Source organism: Triturus cristatus, chromosome 4_1 (genome assembly GCF_964204655.1).
Source record: "Triturus cristatus chromosome 4_1, aTriCri1.1, whole genome shotgun sequence".
Taxonomy (NCBI): Eukaryota; Metazoa; Chordata; class Amphibia; order Caudata; family Salamandridae; genus Triturus; species Triturus cristatus.
Window position 1 is genome coordinate 276796854 of NC_140585.1, and position 19974 is coordinate 276816827.

Sequence of the window (19974 nt, forward strand, 5' to 3'; positions counted from 1 at the left end):
TCTGTTCTCAAAAACACACACATTGTGATAGTAATCACTGACACTGTAGGGAACTACTTTGTGTGAGGATGAGCTCCTTGTGAAAGAGTAGAATGCCGTCACTCACAGTGAAGTAAACCAGTGGCTGAAGTGGGCTGACCCATTATGCCATGCCGAATGCTGCAGTGTGAAGATATCACATTTGAATATCACAACAACGGGCCAAAGGATGAAGAAGGCTGACAAAAAGGCCCTGGAAGTATATATAATTTTTGTAAAATCAAAAGGCATACCTAAAAAGGGTGCAACCAATCACTTTCAAACTAAAACTTTCGAACTGTATAAAATGCATTTTTCTTTCGCTTGATTTCAGGTACCCTGTTTAATCAATCAATCATAGCATTTGCAAAGCGTGCTACTCACCCGTGAGGGTCTCAAGGCGCTGAGGGGAGGGGTGCTGATACTGCTCGAAAAGCCAGGTCTTGAGTAGCCTTCGGAAGGTGAGTAGTTCCTGGGTCTGCCGTAGGAGGATGGGGAGGGAGTTCCAGGTCTTGGCGGAGAGGTGGGAGAACGATCTGCCGCCGGTGTTTGCTCTTCGGATGCGGGGTACGGTGGCGAGGGCGAGGTCGGCGGAGTGGAGCTGGCGGTTCGGGGTGTAGAAGGTGAGTCGGCTGTTGAGGTATGTCGTTCTGGTGTTGTGGAGCACTTTGTGTGCGTGGGTGAGGAGCTTGAAGGTGATTCTCTTGTTGACGGGAAGCCAGTGCAGGTCTTTTAGGTGGGGTGTGATGTGGCTGCGGCGTGGGATGTTGAGGATCAAGCATGCAGAGGCGTTCTGTATGCGTTGTAGTCGTTTTAGGAGTTTTGCCGAGGCTCCTGCATAGAGGGTGTTGCCGTAGTCTAGCCTGCTGCTGACGAGGGCCTGGGTGACCGTTCTTGTTTCGGTGGGGATCCACCTGTAGATCTTGCAGAGCATGCAGAGGGTGTTGAAGCAGGAGGAAGAGACAGCGCTGACTTGCTTGGTCATGGAGAGTGTTGAGTCGAGGATGAAACCTAGGTTGCCTGCGTGGTTGGTGGGTGTTTGTGCTGCTCCCAGTGTGGTCTGCCACCAGGAGTCGTCCCATGCTGAGGGGGTGGAGCCAAGGATGAGGACTTCCATCTTATCTGATTTCAGCTCAGGCGGCTGATCTTCATCCACTCTGCGACGGCTCTCATTCCTTCGTGAAGGTTGGTTTTGGAGGTGAGGGGGTCCTTGGTGAGGGACAGGATCAGCTGGGTGCTGTCGGCATAGGAGATGATGTTGAGGTTGTGCAGAAGGGCAACGTGAGCGAGAGGTGCCATGTAGATGTTGAACAATGTCGGGCTAAGGTAAGAGCCTTGGGATACGCTGCAGATGATCTCGGTGGCTTTGGAACGAAAAGGGGGGAGGCGGACACACTGGGCTCTGCCGGAGATGAAGGAGGTGGTCCAGTCCAGAGCCTTGTCTCGGATTCCAGCGTTGTGGAGGCGTGTGCGTAGGGTGCGGTGGCAGACAGTGTCAAATGCGGCTAACAGGTCCAGGAGGATGAGGGCCGCGGTTTTGCCGTTGTCTAGTAGGATCCTGATGTCATCTGTGGCAGCGATGAGGGCAGTTTCGGGGGTGTGGTTGCTGCGGAATCCGGACTGGGATGGATCCAGGATGCTGTTCTCCTCGAGGTAGCGGGTCAGTTCTCTGTTGACGGTCTTCCCGATGACCTTCGCCGGGAACGGGAGCAGGGTGATGGGTCAGAAGTTCTTGAGGTCTTTGGGGTCCACCTTGGGTTTTTTGAGTAAGGTGTTGATTTCGGCGTGCTTCCAGCTTTCCGGGAACGTCGCGGTCTCGAGCGAAATGATGATGGCCTTGCGGAGATGGGGTGCGATGGTGGAGCTAGCTTTGTTGAAGATGTTGTGTGGGCATGGGTCTGATGGAGAGCCGGAGTGGATGGTGTCCCATGATTTTGTTGGTGTCGTCATCGTTTATGTTGGTCCAGGTGAGCAGGGGGTCGGTGAGGATGGAGCTCATGAGGTCGGAGGTCTCGGTGATTGGCGGGGCGGTCAGGGTGTTGAAGCTGTCGTGGATGTCTGCGATCTTGCGATGGAAGAAGGTGGCGAGGGCGTTGCACAGGTCTTGCGAAGGTGGGATGTCGTTGGAGCTGGGGTTGGAGAGCTCCTTCACGATGTTGAAGAGCTCTTTGCTGTTGTGTGCGTTGTTGTCTAGGCGGTCTTTGAAGGAGGCCCTTTTGGCAGATCTGATGAGGTGATGGTGTCTGCGTATGGTGCTCTTGTGGGCTGTGTAGCTGTCCAGTGTCTGTTCGCGGTGCCATTCTTGTCTAGTTGTCGGCAGGTTTGCTTGGAAGTCTTGAGGTCCGTGGTGAACCAACTGGCTTTCTTGTTGGTGTGTCTGTTGGAGGGTTTCTTGAGCGGGGCAAGGGTGTCGGCGCAGTCGTCGATCCACTGTCTAAGGTTGCGGGCGGCGGTGTCGGGGTCGGTGGGGTCGACGGGTGGGCTTCGGGCAAGGGCGGTGTTTAGCTGATCTTCGGTGATTTTGCTCCAGCATTGGTGAGGGATCTGTTGGGTGCGGTGGTACGAGGTCGGTTTCCAGAAGGTGATGTGGATGCAGCGATGGTCGGTCCAGTGGTGTTCGGTGGTGTGGTTGAAGGAGACGTGGGAGCTCGCGGAGAAATGGGGTCAAGCGTGTGGTAGGCAGAGTGGGTGGGTGTTGTGACGAGCTGTCTGAGACCGAGTTTGGCGAGGTTGTCAATTAGGGTTGTGGAGTTGGTGTCGTTGTTCTCGAGGTGGAAGTTCAGGTCCCCGAGGAGGATGCAGTCTGTGGAGGCGAGGGCGTGTGTACTGACGAAGTCGGCGATGGAGTCGCTGAACGGTGGCTGTGGTCTGGGGGGTCTGTAGATGAGGGTTCCTCGTTAGCCTTAACTTGAGCCGGTGGTTTCTTTTGCTCGACACTGGCACTTAATTGTCAACACCGGCACCTGTGACAGTCTGCCACAAAATGGCGCTGTCTGGATAAGTTAGAGGTGATCACAACCACAGTAATTTTTTATTTAATGTAAATCAAAATGACTATTACCTTCCGCTAAAGCCATTCTTATAGCTTTTGGGGCCTGGAATAGTCTGAACTGTTACACTTGGAGAAGTGTGAGGGTTAATAGTTGTGTTGTTACTATAATTGGCAGCATAGCAGGGGCACTTATTTTTGTTTTTACAAATTAAGCACTGCGCTTTCCTTTGCTTTGGAAAAGGCACAGCCTGCCCAGTCAGGCTGGCTTTAGTGCACTTTTAGTGCCCACTGCCTCGTGGGCATTAAAACCACAAACAACTACAAACTAAAACTGTATATTTGCCAGTCTTGTTTGTGGACATTTAGCTTGCTAGGATGACCGAAGATCCAGAGCCTGGCTATGTCATCGGACGAAACAGGAATCTCCGATGGAATTATTTGCCTAATTTTAAGGTGTGTTTACAGGCTTTTCTTTTTCACAGAGACTTGTAGTTCTGTTGCCATTGATAGGTCAGTGGTTGGTGGCTTGGATCCATGTTTTCATCTTTTCCAGAGAAAGAGACTAAATGTATCTATTGTTATTCAAACCAATTTAACTGGGGCCTTCCTAAACGCCTTGGTTAATTTTCTCCATAATATTAATAGTTAAAAATAAGGAGAACGAAAATAAGAGTACTAAAGAAAAGACCTTCTCCCCCATATTTGTTTACAGGGTTTTCTTTTTCTCTTAAGAGAAATGTAGAAATGTTCTAGAACTGGGAAGCTGGGACCAGCATCCCTTACTTATTTACATCTCATTCATGCACATACAAATATGGCTAAAATACCCAGGGTGGTTTCAGAGTGCCTCCTTCTCAGGGGTACAATGGCTCCACTTACTTTCCAATATGGATGTCAATTTTGTTTAGTTAACTGTCCATTTCCATTCGGCAGCCAGCGAATGACGTCACAATACATCTCAAACACCATCTTCAATAAATGTAATATTTTAGTATGCCTATTGGTGATCTAGAGATGCAGGTCTGAGTATATAGAATAGTTTTCTTTCTAGACACTGATTGGCCCCTTTAATACGGTTTACTATGGATTCCATCTGCGAGGCCCACTCTGGCAGGCTCTGTAAGTAGACCGAGGGGGAATAGGGAAGGATCGCTGCCCCCCAAGACGATCACTGCCCCGTAATGAGCAATTCTTTCTGGGTCACTTCAACAAAGAGAAGCTGCAAAGTTTCATCTGACATGGAAATCCCATCTCCGGGGGTGCATTGATGACACTCGTTGAAAGAGCTCAGAGGCGCATTATAAAGAGTGTTAATTTTAGACAGATCAGTCTAACGCATAGATGCCAACTGTGACTGTCCCATTTTGCTGGGCAAGTCCTGGCAAGTTGGAGACTGTCCCGGGTAATTCACTGTCCCAGGACAGTCCCAGCAATTGCACTTCCAGCCCTGCCAAGTGTCTTGAAGGAAATTGCGATGGGAATTTAAAACTTTAGGCCAAAGTAGCCCAGTTGGAAAAATTCTCCAATGCAGCTGAAGGGGAGATTTTTTCCAACTCAGCTACCTTGACCTTAAGTTTCAAATTCCCGTCTCAATTACCTGTAGTAATTGAGTAGACCCTATAATCTGCCTTATGATAAGTAGGCAGAGTTAAATTATGCAACTTATGTGGGTGTGGCAGTGTGGGCCCTGCTTTGGGGCAGTGGATGTGGTAAATAATCAAGTAAGTAATTGATAGCTGTGCTGCAAAGTGTTCTTGGAACTTTTTTCAAATGTTGGCAACTATGCTAACATTTATCTCAATCAATCAATCAATCTATCATCAAGGCTTGTATAGTGCAACTTGTCACCCTGGGGGGGTCTCCAAAATTATCTAAGTTTATAGTATGGTCAGACAATGTTTACCATGGACATCTTTACAGCTATGTATACCAAAGTGCAGCTGACATCGTATTACACCATTAAACCAGCCAGCTCTATAAGGAACAGCCCTCCTGAAATTTAGGACATGCCATAGGAAGTGTATCTGCATTATATGTAGGAGTGATGCATACCCCGGTGCTGCCCATGATAAGAAAGAGCATGATATGGAACCGCCCGAATCCAATGGTCTCCACGGCATCCTCGATGGTGTACGTCTTTCGCTCTAGAAGTAAAGCACAGGAGAGAGGGTGAGCGTTGACATGGAAGTCCTTCTGCTACAGGAATCAATACTAGCCTTCAATCTCTAGGGTATACGTTCAACCCAACAATATGGTCTGTATCCTAAAGATAGGGCTAAAAAACAGTGAAGAACTGCAAAGGAGGATTAGAGGGGTTAACTTCCTGAAATGTATGGTTAGATTCGTTAACGGCATTCAATCTATCTGAAGATCTTGCAAAGGAAAAACATCATGATGCGTCCTTTCCAAATATTCTCCCCGCATGTAACCTAAGCCATTAAAATCCATTAGTTAGGTACCCCTCAAAACTCTATTTGTTTTACCATGATTATGTTATTTAGGTTTTGAAATGGGACTATTTGGTAAACCCTTAGGTTGGAGTTTAAACCATAACTATGTTAATCTTATTAGGGACAAGCTGTGCCATTGGCTGTCCGTAAGTACCTTTGTCCAAATAGGGACCTTTGCTTCTAGTCAGGGTAAGGGGGATACACTTCTAAAATAGGCCCTGCTCACCCCCTTGGTAGCTTCGCTCAAGCAGACAGGCTTATCTCAGAGGCAGTGTGTAAAGCATTGGTGAACACATACAGTAATACAGTGAAAAGTAAACACTACAAATGCACACCACACCAGTTCAGAAAAATAAGTAATGTTTAGCTAAACCAAAACAAGACCAAACGACAAAAATCCACAAAACAAAACTAAAAATATGTCTTTCAGATGGTAGAAATAGTTAAGTTCAAAGCAAATTGCAGATGCGACACATTTCACACTAATTACCTGGGATGCGTCATGCAAACAAATAAAATGAGCCCCAGGGATGGTGATGTGTCGGTTCCTTACACTCAGGGAAGGTGATGTGTTGGTAGTGAAAAACAAAATTGGCAGTATTTCACTATCAGGACATGCCACACACACCAGGGCATGTCCTACTTTTCACATACAATGCACCCTTGACTGACTGACTGAATTATTTATTGAGCGCACTATTACCGAGGTGTCTTGGCGCTGAGTGAGGATTAGGATTGGCAGCTTCCACTCTAAGATTTTGTGAATAGCCAGGTATTTAATGCCTTTCTAAACCAGATCTTATTTGTTTGCAAGTGTAACTCTGTAGGCAGGCAATTCCATCACTTTGCCGCCTGAAATGAGAAAGCCTTGCCTCCCCATCGGGCTCTCTTTATCTTAGGAAGGCAGACCAGACCTAGACTGCCAGATCTTAGTGTGCGGGATGGTACATAACGTGGAAAAAGAGATGTCATGTCCGCTGCACCTCCTCCATTTATAGCTTTGTGCACTAGGCATAATGCCTTGAACTGCACCCTTCGTCGAACAGGCAGCCAATGTAGTTGCCTTATGCCATTAGATGTCGGGTGGTGTTTGGGAAGATCCAGCAGCACTCTTACAGCAGCATTTTGCAATGACTGAAGTTTGGAGAGCCGTCTTTCTCCAATTCCAACATACAGTGCATTGCAGTAATCGACACATGATAAGACCAAGGCTCCTACTACTGTCTTGCTCTATGCAAAAGTTTTAAATGGCAGTATTTTTCGGAGGACCTTAATCGTAAAGAAACAGGCCAAGGTAACCTGATTGACTTGAGAAGTGAGTGTTAAATCTTTGTCAATCAGGAAACCTAGGTTCTTAGCCTTTTGTACTGGACGGGATAAATGCCAGCTTCTGGGGGCCACGATAAATAATTCCAAATTGAGGATGTTTGAGCAAATTCTATCACCTCAGTTTTCTCTGTGTTGAGCTTTAGAAAATTAGTATTCATCCAGCTCATAACACTTGTGAGGCAATGTCGGAATCGTTCAGCTGTGACTTCGACACTCTGTGTAAGTGACACCACTAACTGTGTGTCATCAGCGTATGACACCAGTTTCAGACCTTGATCTTTTATCAGTTTTGCTAATGGGGTCACATACAGATTAAACAATGTGGGGTATAACGCTGATCCTTGAGGGACTCCATATGGGAGAAAGAACTCTTCAGACTGAATTCTGTCCCAGTAGATTTGTTGTACTCTGGAGTCCAGGAAGGACCTAAGCAAGGTTAGAGCAGTATCCCTGATACCCACGGCTTTGAGCCTTTGTAGTAGGACCACATGATTTACGGTGTCAAAAGCAAGCAGAATTAGGACAGCTCTGCCAATTTCCTACATGGCCATCCACCCTTCCCACAGCGGTACCCTGGGCCTACCTTAGGGGTGACTAATATGTAGAAAAGGGAAGCTTCAGGGACTGGCAAGTTTATGCACTTGCCAAGTCGACATGGCAGTCCCAGACTGCACACAGGCTCTGCAATGGCAGGCCAGAGTTACCTTTTACAGTCTGTTTCTGTGGGTGGCACAATCAGTGCTGCAGACCACTAGCAGCATTTGATTTACAGGCCATAGGCACATATGGTGCACTGTACTAGGGACTGACTAGTAAATCAAATAGCCAATCATGGAAACACCTATCCATAACAGTCATTTACAAAGGGAGCACTTGCACTTTGGCACTGAACAGCAGTGGCAAAGTGCCCAAAGCATCTAGCCCAGCAAAACGGAGTCCAACATACTGCAAAAACACAGGAGGCAAAGGCAAAAAATGCAGGAGAGACACACGCCAATGGTGCCAGGTCGAACACTGTCCAATAATAATGGCAAAGAGGGGAGTGTATGGTTTAGAACCAGAGCATGATTACCATACGACACTGTTGCTTTTCATCCACAAACCTTAGAAAGTAAAGAATTCTATGTGTTATAAGAGTGATTGCATTGCCTGCAGGAGGAATCCAAATCAGCAATTGCTTAGGTCTGGGTGACGCACTGTGAGCAAATTACAATGGGACTGGGGATGGGGAGGAGGGTGTGGGTGACAGAGAATATCTCCCCCCAGGGCTATTTGGGTGGGTGGTACGGCCGGAAGAGAGGAGGAGACGACAGATTGGACAGTCATGGTAGGTTTTTGAGTGGCGGGTAGGGATAGGAATGGGCGTTGTGGGCTACCGGCCACCATTTTGTGTTGAGGCATCATGGTGGGTGGTGGCCCAAAGGGGGACGGGGTACAAATTTGTTTCCCCACCCCTATACTATGGGGAAGGGTGGGGTAGTTTGGGGGGTCCAATGTGAAACAGGTGCATCCAGGGTGAGAATGTATGGGGGTTTGTCGCTGATGAGCAGGTGCGTTTGCGGTCTGCTGACAAATGTTCTCAGGGGTTGAAGGCAGGAAGGGAAAGGTTACAGTGAGTTGCTAATAATATTGCTAGGTAGGCTAGGATTTAGTTTAAGGTAGTGCAGATGGTGGGGAAAGGCAGGGAGGGGGCATTTAGGGGTGGGTGGATAGGGGAGTGTTAGGATGTTTGATGTAGTTTGTAAGGTGGTTCGCCTCTGAATAGCTGTCTGTTGTTATTGCACATGTGTCATTAAAGCGGCCTTTACCACACTACAATTTGTCTTGTTCATTTGCGCTACCCTCTTGCCCAATGCAAAATGAAGAGGTAACAGCAAGATCCTCTCCTTCATAGTCTTGACACATATGTGGTATGACCACTGAAAGTGATTTTTCTTACCTAACCAGGAGAATGCCGAGCGCCCAAGTTCCTGGCGTGAAAACCAAATACATCCACGAGTCAGCAACCCAAAGAAATGGAACAGTCAACGGTTATGCTCTCTATAAATGTGTCCACACAAAGGGTACCTACCACCTCCATTGTCCAGCTTAGCAACTAGCACCCCTCTCAGTTACTTCAAATGTAGAATACGTCCATTAAATAAAGCTCTGAAGGAGATGTTGTGAATTATATTTACATTTTAGTGGGCACCTTTCCATTTTGGAAAATTGGACTGCACAATATTTTCACCCTTTAAGACAAAGGTGATACCTATATCACCATGCTACCTCCTATACCAAGAAATCCATGTCTTTACATTGATGAAGGTGGCAATTCTAAGTACTAAGGCTAAGATTTATCAAGGGCTCGCATTGCCCTTGCATCACGCCAGGTGACGCAAGGCAACGCAAGCCCTTAGGTCAGATTTACTAAGGCACGCACAGCCACCTCACATGGTTTAGTAAATCTGGAGCTGCTTTGCACGCACTACTCTTCATTGGGAAGGCATTCCATGGGTGAAGCATGGGTAGTCCCATGGATCCCCTCATGGTTTTGGCGCATTACCAGATTTACTAAGACTAGTAAACTTGGGAATGTGTCAAAATGGTACGCCTTCCCAACAGAGGCGTAACAAGGAGCACTGTTTTTGTGCAGGAAGGTGTCCCTTTCTGCACAAAAACAATCCTACCTGTAATGCAGGCACTCTTGCAGCGTGGTGCAAGAATGCCTGCATAGGCGCTAGGCAGCACATAGTGCTCCAACACAGGAAAAAAGCAGGAATAGGTCATACCTTAGTAGATATGGCACATTTCTGCTCTCTCTCTGTCACACAGCGCAACCAGATGTCTTGCTATGTTGCGTTGTCTGACGTTTTAGTAAATCTGGGCCCCATCCTTTTAGGAGGTAGTGAGAATCCCCTTTGGGTACAGTGTCACTGTACACCAACATTTGAAACTGCTGTGCCTCTTTGTATATGGGTATGATAAATAGACACATTGTATAGCTACACAGTAGAATTTACAAAGGAAAACAACAATTTGCTCATGTGAAGAATATTATAGAGTCCATCTAAAAACCAACATACCACTGGGTGGGTCTATGGTCACCGGATTCAGGTCGTCAAGACTGATAGTGTTAATTTTTCCTTGCTGTCGGGACACCATCTTCCTTCTGGGACTCTTCTCAACAAGCTACTTTCATCCAGTGATGTTTTGCAATGCCTATTAGAAGAACAGAGAAGAAATGAAGGACACCCATTAGTGAGAAGTATCTTAGCAAAGGAAAATTACAGGAGAAAGAAAGCCATAATTGTAAGAAAACAGAGGGGCTTGAGATATGGTACAAAAATCCTAACCTTGTGTAATCTAAAAGGGTCCCTGAGATTAAGGTTAGGTTGGCGGTGTGATCAAGGACCTGAAGATTGTGAACAGTCGGAGCGTCCCTGTCCTTTTATATGCTGATGATGCTGTCTTAATGTCTAGAACACCTAATGGCCTTCAGCTTTTGTTGGATTTGTTTTTTGGCTTTATGGATGGTCTGGACGTGGACACAAATTTAGCCAAAACTTTTGTCATGCCTTGCAGTTCAAATAACCCGCAATTGCGTTGTTTTGCGCTTCAGGGAACCCCTATTGAAAGAACTCATGAATTCTTATACCTGGAGGTTACATTTGACTCACAAGGGCTCTGGGCCCCCTGTCTAAAATAGAGAAATCAAAGTTCTGCAATTCGATCGACTATCTTTTTAGCCTGGCATCCAAAATAGGAAACAAACAAATAGCTCTTCTCGTTGAGATGTATAAAAGGAGGGACCTAGTTAGACCCACGGAGCAAGAGTATCTTAAATCCTGGTTTGCACAGAGTTAAAAGGATCCGTGTCGAAGATGCTTTGCACAGCCGAAGCGATTCATTGGTTCCGAGGTGCGGCGAGGTGTCGATGAGATGTCTTGCATCATCGTCAAGGATCCTGTCGACAAGGGCTTGCGATGGGATGTCCAGAATCTAGGATGTGTCGTGCAGTCAAGGGGATGTGTAGGTTCTGAGGAGCTGTGATGAGGAGTCCCACATCATCATTGACGCTACTGTCGACGTGGGATGCGAGGTCCTGCACCGAGGATGCATCACACAGCGGTGGTTCTGAGAAGGCTGTGGAGGCGATGCAGGTCTTTGTAATGGTTCCATTCCACACAGCAGCGCCGATGCAGTAATTATGCTTGAGTTTGCGCCATACCACAGAGGAGATGTGTCTGTTCCCTAGATCCACAGAGGCTTGCAGAGCACCTTAAGCCTACTTCAAAGGGTCCAGGACAGGGGTGGCAGTACTTGGCAGGGTATACTCATAATTAGTCCAGCTGCAGGTGCAAAGTTGTTGGAAGTGTATTGTGTCTCTGAGATCAGGAGGCCAGCCAACTAGCTTTTGGTGTCACTCTTGGATTCTGGGTTAAAGAGATGCAGCTCCAGTCGTTCTTACCCAGACAAGAGGACAGTAGGCAACAGGTCAGCAGGGCAACAGTCCATCAGATCAGCAGTTTAGCAGAGTGGCAGTCCTTTCAGCAGCACAGCAGTCCATCCTTCTGGCAGAGTAAACAGGCCCAAAAGTGTACTGAAGAGTTGGTGTCTAAGGTCCAACAGGTATACCCAGTTGTGCCTTTGAGGTGGAGAGAAGCTTCTAAAAGCATGCTTTTGAAATGCACAGGTGCCCTTTCTTCCTGGTCTTTGCTCTAGACTAACTACAGGGTGTATGTAGCCCTTTGCGTAGAGGTAGGACACAGCCTATTCAAGTGTAAGTGGGGCTGTGTCCAGCACCTCTCCCCAACCTGCTAGTGACCCACCCAGGCACACCTAAGATCCCTAGTGTGTTTGGCTGCCTAGGAGAAATGCAGAAAGGCCAAATGTCAACTATACCCAGTCATGTGGCCCAGAGACAGGCTGCAGGTACCAAATGGTTAAGGTAGGTAAATGCCAACGTTCTAAAAGTTACAACCAAAGGGTGCTTCAATCACACTCCCAACTGTCGCACTGCGTCATGGTTGGAAAAAATTCCTAAACGGTGAACCACTTCCTCCCAAGTTATCCATTCTTCATGTATACCAATAATTTTATCAATCCTTATAACATCTATCTTCCAGCTTATTTAATCACTCCGGAGACAGAATGAGTGCGCCAGAATACTTTATTCAACAGTTTCAAATGCCTCCTGTTGCCCATCCTGGCTTATAACAGCGGCACGTGAGGGTAACCATGCTTCAAAGCAGATTCTTGCAATAGCCCAATGCATTTCGAGCCTGAAGGCTCTTCTTCAGGGGTCACTGTAACAAATGAAAAAAACAGCAGCTCAACTGACGTCTCAAAACAACCTTACTATGTGCAAAAAATCCTTATGTCCCCCAAAACCTCTGCCCTCCTTAACCTTAACCCCTCCCAGCCCCACCGTGATCATTACCCAACCCTCATGTTTAAGGGAAGGAGTGTATTAGCAGATTTAACTGTAACTTCCTTAAAGTGACATTTTCAAAACTGCAATTTTAAATCCGACTTCACCATGAATTAGGATTGTTCATTATAATTTCAAACAGACCAAACATGAACTGGTTACTTGTCCCCATTTGGAAATTACAGCTTATTAAATGTAATAAGATATCGCCAATGATATCCTATGGGAGAGGTAGGGCCTGTATCAGTGAAAAACAAATGTAAGAGTTTTTCACTACCAGGACATGTAAAACTTAAAAAGTACATGTCCTACTTTTTAAATACAGTACACTCTGCCCTCTGGGCTGCCAGGGCCTACCCTATCGGTGACTTATTTGTCTTAAAAAGAAAGGTTTGGGACTGGCAAAACGTTTATTTTGACATGTTAAAATGGCAGGTCTGAGACAGCTCTAAAGGACTACTAAAGAAGGTGCAAGCCCACTAGTAGCATTTAATTTACAGGCCCTGGGTACAGGTAGTACCACCTTACTGGGGACCGAAAAAGTAAATTAAATATGCCAATTGGGTACAAGCCAATTTTACTATGTTTTAAGAAGGGATCACAAGTACTTTAGCAATGGTTAGCAGTAGTAAAGTGTGTAGATTCCTATTCCGGTGCAGCAGGCTTTGTAAATATTTTAGTAAGGGCTGAAAATGCAATACTTGTGCTTTTTTTTTTTTGAATTGGGCTTACACCATAGAATATATTCCTTCGTACAAGGCAGTCTCAAGCTAATGTGGCCATTTAACTACATTGTGGCAGTAACATTGGTCAAAACCTAATCAAATTGTAAGACCACTTTACAGGGGGAAGAAAGACATGGTAAACTCTTGAAAGGAATTTGTGGTTATTTAATGGTAAATTATCAACTTTTACTTATTTTCCTCTTGTAGCATTGCTCAAACGATGTGCAATTTAATGACTAAAATACAAGGGAGTGGTGGGTGTTAAAGAAACTCTCCAAAGACTAATGATATGTTGGGATATGCAGTCCTAACCTGCAAGTATATTAAGCAAGTAAGACATAAACACCCATGGCAAGTGGCCATCGGTGGCATTTATGGTATATAATACCATAAATAATAGGTATAATATAAGTGATAATTACTGGCAGTTTAAGCTTAGCCATTCTGTAGCTCTCTAATGGCTAATTTGTTGAGATGACAATCGTTTTGTGTATTTTTTAAAAAGCTCAGTTTCTGATGCATGTAGCAAACAACCCCGATGAGCTATACTGCCCTGCAAACTATGCTAAGCATCACTCAGATTCAGCTGCGGAATGACTGTCAAAAACAAAATAATCCAGGTTTCAGCATCCGAAACCTCATTCTTAATTTACTACAAGTTTCGATCCATGGGGGTTTTATAAAAACAATTCAGCTTCTCCTCAGACAAACAGCTCGTTTCCTAACATAACTCTTTGTAGTAATTCAGAAAGGCAAACTTATCTCCATACTAGAAGTGTTGTTCTTTCTAGCATTGCTCTCTAAAGGTGCAATTAATACCCCCCTTTAGAGAATCTGCAACAAACACATGGGGCAGAGAAGAAAACATGTTTGACTCCCTCTATTTCAGGTCCTTGGTGGCAAATCAAGGCAGTGTGTTAGACCTGACAGCCCTTAGGGTGGTATTCCCCCGAACCTTTGCCTAATCACCTGCCTACTCACCTCCTGTTGATGAAGTTAGTTTTTGTTGGCTTTAGGACTCTGGGCACTTCACCACTGCTAACCAGTGTTACAGTGTTTGTGATCACTCCTTCAAACATGGTTAGATTGGCCTACACCGGATTGGCACATTTATTTCACTTATAAGTCCATAGTAGAGTGGTACAACATGTGCCAACCCTTAAGGTAGAACTTAAACAGGCCATAGGGCAGAGTGCAGTGTATTTAGAACGCTGGATGTGTACTATTAAGTTTCACATGTTCTGCTAGAGTAAAACTCCCAAATTCCCTTTTTACTACTGTTAGACCTATCTCTCCCATAGGATATCATTGGATTACCTTATTACATTTAATAAGTGATAACCTAAGGAGGCAAGATGGCGGCCGCTTAGGAGGCCGGTAGCAGCACCAGTAGGCCATGGCGGATTGAGGTCCTCGAAAAAAGCTTTCTCTACTATGCTCAAGAATCGTGCTGCGTTTGGTTAGGCGACTCATAGAAGAATACTTCACCGTGCTATTATCCCAGAAGCCGAGTGGCAGGTGTACGATGGCTCCCAAGGTCGCGGCAAGCTCCGCTGCTGGTAGAGCGGCGGCGGCCGCTCGAAAAGCACGGGGCGATCCTCCGGCGGATCCGGCGGCCTCGGTGCACTCTTCCGGCAGCCTGCGACCGATCCTCTCGCCTGACCCGCCGGCATCGAGGCGAGGAGGCGGAGCCAGCAACAAGAGCCGCCCCGCAGGTTCGACTGTGGTGGAGCTCTTTAGGCGCACGAAGGACACGCGGGCTGGAGCAGCGGCTGGTGCTGCAGCAGGAACAGCGGCTTGGGACAACGTTGGCGCCTTTGGGCAGAATAGGGAGGTGAGTCGGGAAGATGCTCGGGCGGAGGTGCAGGATACCCCTGGCACAGATGACAGTATCTTAACATGTGTGTATGAGGGGGAGGCTGAGAAAGAGATACCCCCCACCTCCTTAGTTGAAATCGGAGGAGGAGAGACTGCCGGAATAGATCTACTCGAAGAGAACCTTGCTGTGTCTGCTGCTGTTGGACTAGATAACTTGCCCTCAGCCCCTCCTGAAGGATCGGTGGGGTTAGAGCTTGTAAAAGTTGTAGAGCCAATACGCAAGTTTAAAATAGGTAAAGGAGGCTACACGGATGGCAACAATGGCGATGATGGCAGTAAAAAAGAAAAAGAAGGTAAAACAGGAAGGGCACGGGAGTCTGAGAGTAAAAAAAGAGGGCAAATTACAACATCTATTCCGGAGATGAATGAAGTGACTAAGTCAACAGAATCATTAGATAAGGTTAGAGGTGAACAAGACAAGGAAACTAGTGATTGTTTCTTTTCGGTCTCAGAGGGGGCAGAATGGTCAGACGATGCCCTGAGCACATCACCTGGGGCTAGTAGCTTGGAATCAGACTCTGTAGACAGCGATGTCGACCACCCACGACTGCAAAAAAAAAAATCTTCTATGAAAAACGCTACACAAAGTACACAAAGTAGGGGGAAGAAAGATTTGAAATGGGACTACTCAGCAGATGCCCCTCTACCTGGTCCACCATTGGACACATCGCCAGTAGTGTCAAATGCGATTAATGGGATTAATGATACCTCACCTACCTTGGACACAATTTATCAAGCTATCTTGGTGCATAGGGAAGAAACACGCCAAGATAGCCGGAAAACTCAGGCAACAATGAGGAAAATGCAGGGGGTCGTCAGAAAGCTCACTAAAACCTGTATCAATACAGGAGAAAGAGTTACGAACCTTGAAGACAGAATTGTTGCAACGGAGTCAGAAACTGCAAGTGCCACGGCCCTGGTGATGGCCCAAGGATCACAAATTCAAGATATCCAGTGGAAGCTGGAAGATTTCGAAAATAGGCAAAGAAGGAATAACCTGAGGGTGTTGGGGGTACAGGAGGGTTTGGAGGGGTCCGATGTCAGGACATATATAATTGATCTTTTTAAGGCTGCCTTACCCGAACTATCTGAGTGGAATTGGGCAGCAGAAATTCAAAGAGCTCATCGCACCCCGTTTAAATTACGTGTGCCCGCAAAGGAGGGGGATAGACCACGTGCCATTTTAGTATTTTTCGGCAATTTCCTCCTCCGCCAAACAATCTCAGATAAAGCCAGACCAGATGCGAAAAGATCAAGCGGGGGTCTCATTCTTTGTGCGGCCAGACTTTTGCCATTCTATGGTAGAAAGGCGCTGGAGGCTGAGACAACTTATAAAACCTTTCCAGGAAAACAATCTCCAGGCCTATCTTGTTAACCCTGCACAACTTAAGGTCATTAACCAGGGGCACACGCGGTATTTCACATCCGAAATAAAAGCTAAAGAATATTTGGACTCTCTGGACAAATAAAGTGGTTCTGGTATATTTAACAATGGTTAATGGAGCGGAATGGTTCATGGTGGGGGGGGAACAAAGAAAAACTGTTGGGGTGTAGGGGGAAAGGTGTGGCATCTTATGGTACTTCACATTTGGTGGTTCTGGGTTTAGGATACTTGAATATGTATGGGTGAAATGTTAATTTTTGATGTTGGGCTTTATAGGACCTGGGCCTCTGGCGTTGTTTGCATCATATGCACAGACTAAGGTCTGAGCGCCTCAATTGCGTGGTGGGACGATGTCAGGGCAGGGGGGGAGGGATGGAGGCCCCTTGGGGGAGTCCGGGGGGGACAGGAGAGGGGGAAAAGGGGGGAAAAAAATGAAAAAGGAAAATACCTGGTGCTATGTTTTTTTTTTTAATTTTTTTAAATTTTTTTATTTTATGGTGTAAGTTTCTTAGCGTAAAATATATGATTCGACTCAGACAAAGAAGATTGGTTTATTCAGCAAATATTAATGGGGAAGCTTAAGATCTGCTCAGTTAATATTGGGGGCTTGAATTATTGGAATAAGAGACAAAGGCTTGGACAATTTGTCAGATCAAACCAGATAGACTTAATTTGTTTACAGGAGACTCATCTACCCTGGGCTAGGAAGCATATGTTAAATATAAGAGGTTTTGATTTGTTGGTTTGTTCCGCACAGACATCGACTACGAGAGGTGTGGCAATATTGGCTAAATCAATGATGGGAGGGGCTAGACACCATCAGTCAGATGCTTTAGGTAGGTGGGCACTGGCGGAACTCGAGCTGGGATTCACAATATGCACAATTTATGGCTCCAACCAGGATGAACCCGAGCTATTCGATCAATTGGAGATAGAACTGGCGAATTGACTAGGCCCTGTTGTGGTTTGCGGGGATTTTAATATCTCTGCAGACTTTACTGATGTAGTTAATAATGTCTGCTGTACAGGTCGTAAGACCAAGGTATTTCGAGCATTGAGTTCCCTAATTACATCACATGGGCTGTCGGACGTCTGGGGGGCTAAAGTACCGAGCAACCCAGGATTTACATATTTTTCATGTCCCTTTAAGAGATATACTAAACTGGACTATTTTCTTATTTCATCAACTGAACTGAATAGAGTCGGTATAAAAAACTACCAAAAGTGATTTCCGATCATAATCCGCTAATCATGGAGTATGATATAGATATCTTCAGCAAGGGCCATTAGAGTTGGACTTTCGAGAGGAGATTTTTAGCAGACCCTAAATTTGTAGAGTATATAAGGATTTGGTCTTAAAATTTTTATGATATGAACCGATATAGTACATCTAGAAATATGGTCTGGGACTCTTTCAAATCTGCTTTGAGAGGGGAAATTATTAGTTACTCAGCTAGGGTAAGGAAAGTGGCCAGGGAAGAAAATGAGAGATTAGTGGTTCGTTTGACAGAAGCAGAAGAAGTACATATGATGGATATAGTTCATGGGAGGGAGGCCGCTGAAAGCCAACAGAAGATTCTTATCATTAAAGCTGAATTACATAAATGGATAGCTCTGAAAACTGCAGAGGAATATCAGATCTTCAGGGGTAAGATGTATGAGACAGGAGAGCAGGCAGGCAAACTTCTAGCATTTAGGATTAGGCAGGGGCAGAGTAGGAACGTGATAACCAATATTCGAGAGGGGGACCAGGATTACACCGAACCAGAGGATATTCTTAAGGTCTTTAAAAATTATTATCAAAATTTATACAGCGAGTAGAGTAGAACAGAGATCTCTAGTCTAGAGTTCGAGGACATAGGCCCACAGCTAGTTAATGACGATATAGCAATGTTGGAGAAGGAATTGGTAATAGGGGAAGTGGTTGAAGCACTGCAGGAATTATCAACAGGGAAAGCCGCAGGGCCGGATAGTATCCCGCTGGAGCTATATAAATGCTTACAGGATGTGATAGCTCCTCTACTGTTGGATTTATTTATTGGCATCATTATTTCTGGGGCAATCCCAGAATCTTGGAAAAAAAACAATATTGTGGTGTTCCATAAGAAAGGTAAGCCTAAAGAAAATCCTGGGTCTTATCGACCAATATCCCTCATAAATGCGGACACTAAGATCTACGCTAAGGTCCTGGCTAAAGGCTGGGAAGTGTCATTGGTAGTCTGGTTTCCCCGTGGCAGCATGGATTTATCCCAAGTCGAGGAACAACAGATCACATCAGGCGAGCTATTACTTTGTTTGATGCGCAGGCTGTCACAGGGGGACGGATGGCCATGATCCTCCTAGACGCAGAAAAGGCCTTTGATCGCGTCACATGGAAGTATCTGTGGGGGATATTGGATCGAAGGGGCTTTGGCCCTAAAATGGTGTTAGCTATCAAAGCCATGTATTCAGACCCCAAGGCTAGAATTAAGATGATGGGAGGAAGTTCGGAAAAAATTGGTATCTCACGTGGAACACGGCAGGGATGCCCATGCTCACCAATCCTCTTTGCCTTGTATATCGATCCACCTGTACGTAGAATACTACAATGTGATGATATTAAGCCAATAGTCTGTAACAGTTATGAAACCAAACTATTGGCTTATGCAGACGATTTAGCCATAATTACCCCAGAACCAGAGGCGTCTTTGATTGCTATTACAGGTATAGCGCTGGAATTTGGCCGGTGTTCAGGGTACCTGCTTAACGAAAATAAAACCCAGATAATATGTACTAATAATATCGATAGGCCTGATCAAAGATATTCAGATGCAGCGGTCTATCTGGGGGTTAGGATAAGCTCCGCAATTGATACAATTATTAAAGACAACTTTACCCCGCTAATTATACCAATCGTGGCAGATTTAAAAAGAATAGATGTTATACATCTGTCTTTAATAGGGAGAGCTAATGTCCTCAAAATGACTATGTTACCTAAAGTATTGTATCTCTTCAGCTCTATCCCGTATACGATTGGAGAGGATATGCTAAAATGTCTTGAAGCATTATTTAGTAACTTTATGTGGCAATATTGCAAAATTAGGCGGTCTATTAAATATTTGTCTCTCCCATATGAAAAGGGAGGGTTGTCAATTCCTAACATTAGATTTTATCAATGGGCTTGTCTAAGTAGTCAGATGGCAATATTATTCGATTCTGCCACAAATTTGACGGATTCTCCTTTTGGCAATGTGAACCTGCCGTCTATTTTTGAATTACTATTGGGGAGTGAAGCTCTGGGGTTGCTTTTACGTAAGACTGACAGACGCTATTATAATACAAAACGATATAAGGTTTTAGATAGTGTGTGGGAAGTCTGGAAATCAGTCCAGAGAATAATGGCAATTCCTAGAATTAATTATTATACACCTCTCTGGAACTCTAGTATTTTTCCGCATTTTAGTTATGATAGGATGGGAAGAATATGGGTACAGCAAGGAGTCAGAAGAATGGGTGATCTATTTGTAGGGGACAATCTGTCGAGCTTTGATGATATCCAACGGAAATTTGAAATCTCGGATAATCAAGGGTATAAATTTGTACAGATATCTCTAACCTTGAAAGGTATCAGACCACGGTTATCCCCAGGGGGGAAAATTAATATCATTGAGTACTTATTAGGAGGTGGAACTAAAATCAAAATGATTTACAGAACTCTATTATCTACAATACCAGATGATCTGGACAAATTTGAGTCCTCCTGGATGTCAAAATTACAAAACCCTGAGGTTGATTTAGATAAAGCA

At 45.3% G+C, this 19974-nt stretch overlaps 1 protein-coding gene across 3 annotated transcripts in view; it reads right to left on the reverse strand.

Moving 5' to 3' along the window:
• The window catches only part of SVOPL (SVOP like), a 321589-nt gene that overhangs the window by 187946 nt on the left and 113669 nt on the right, over positions 1-19974 (reverse strand). For all 3 annotated transcript variants that reach the window (XM_085652034.1, XM_085652032.1, XM_085652033.1), the window contains 2 exons: positions 9855-9990; positions 5063-5154 (listed from right to left, as the gene is read on the reverse strand). In XM_085652034.1, coding sequence (XP_085508160.1) covers positions 5063-5154; positions 9855-9933 — 171 coding nt within the window. In that variant the 5' untranslated portion in view covers positions 9934-9990. The remainder of the gene's footprint in view (positions 1-5062; positions 5155-9854; positions 9991-19974) is intronic.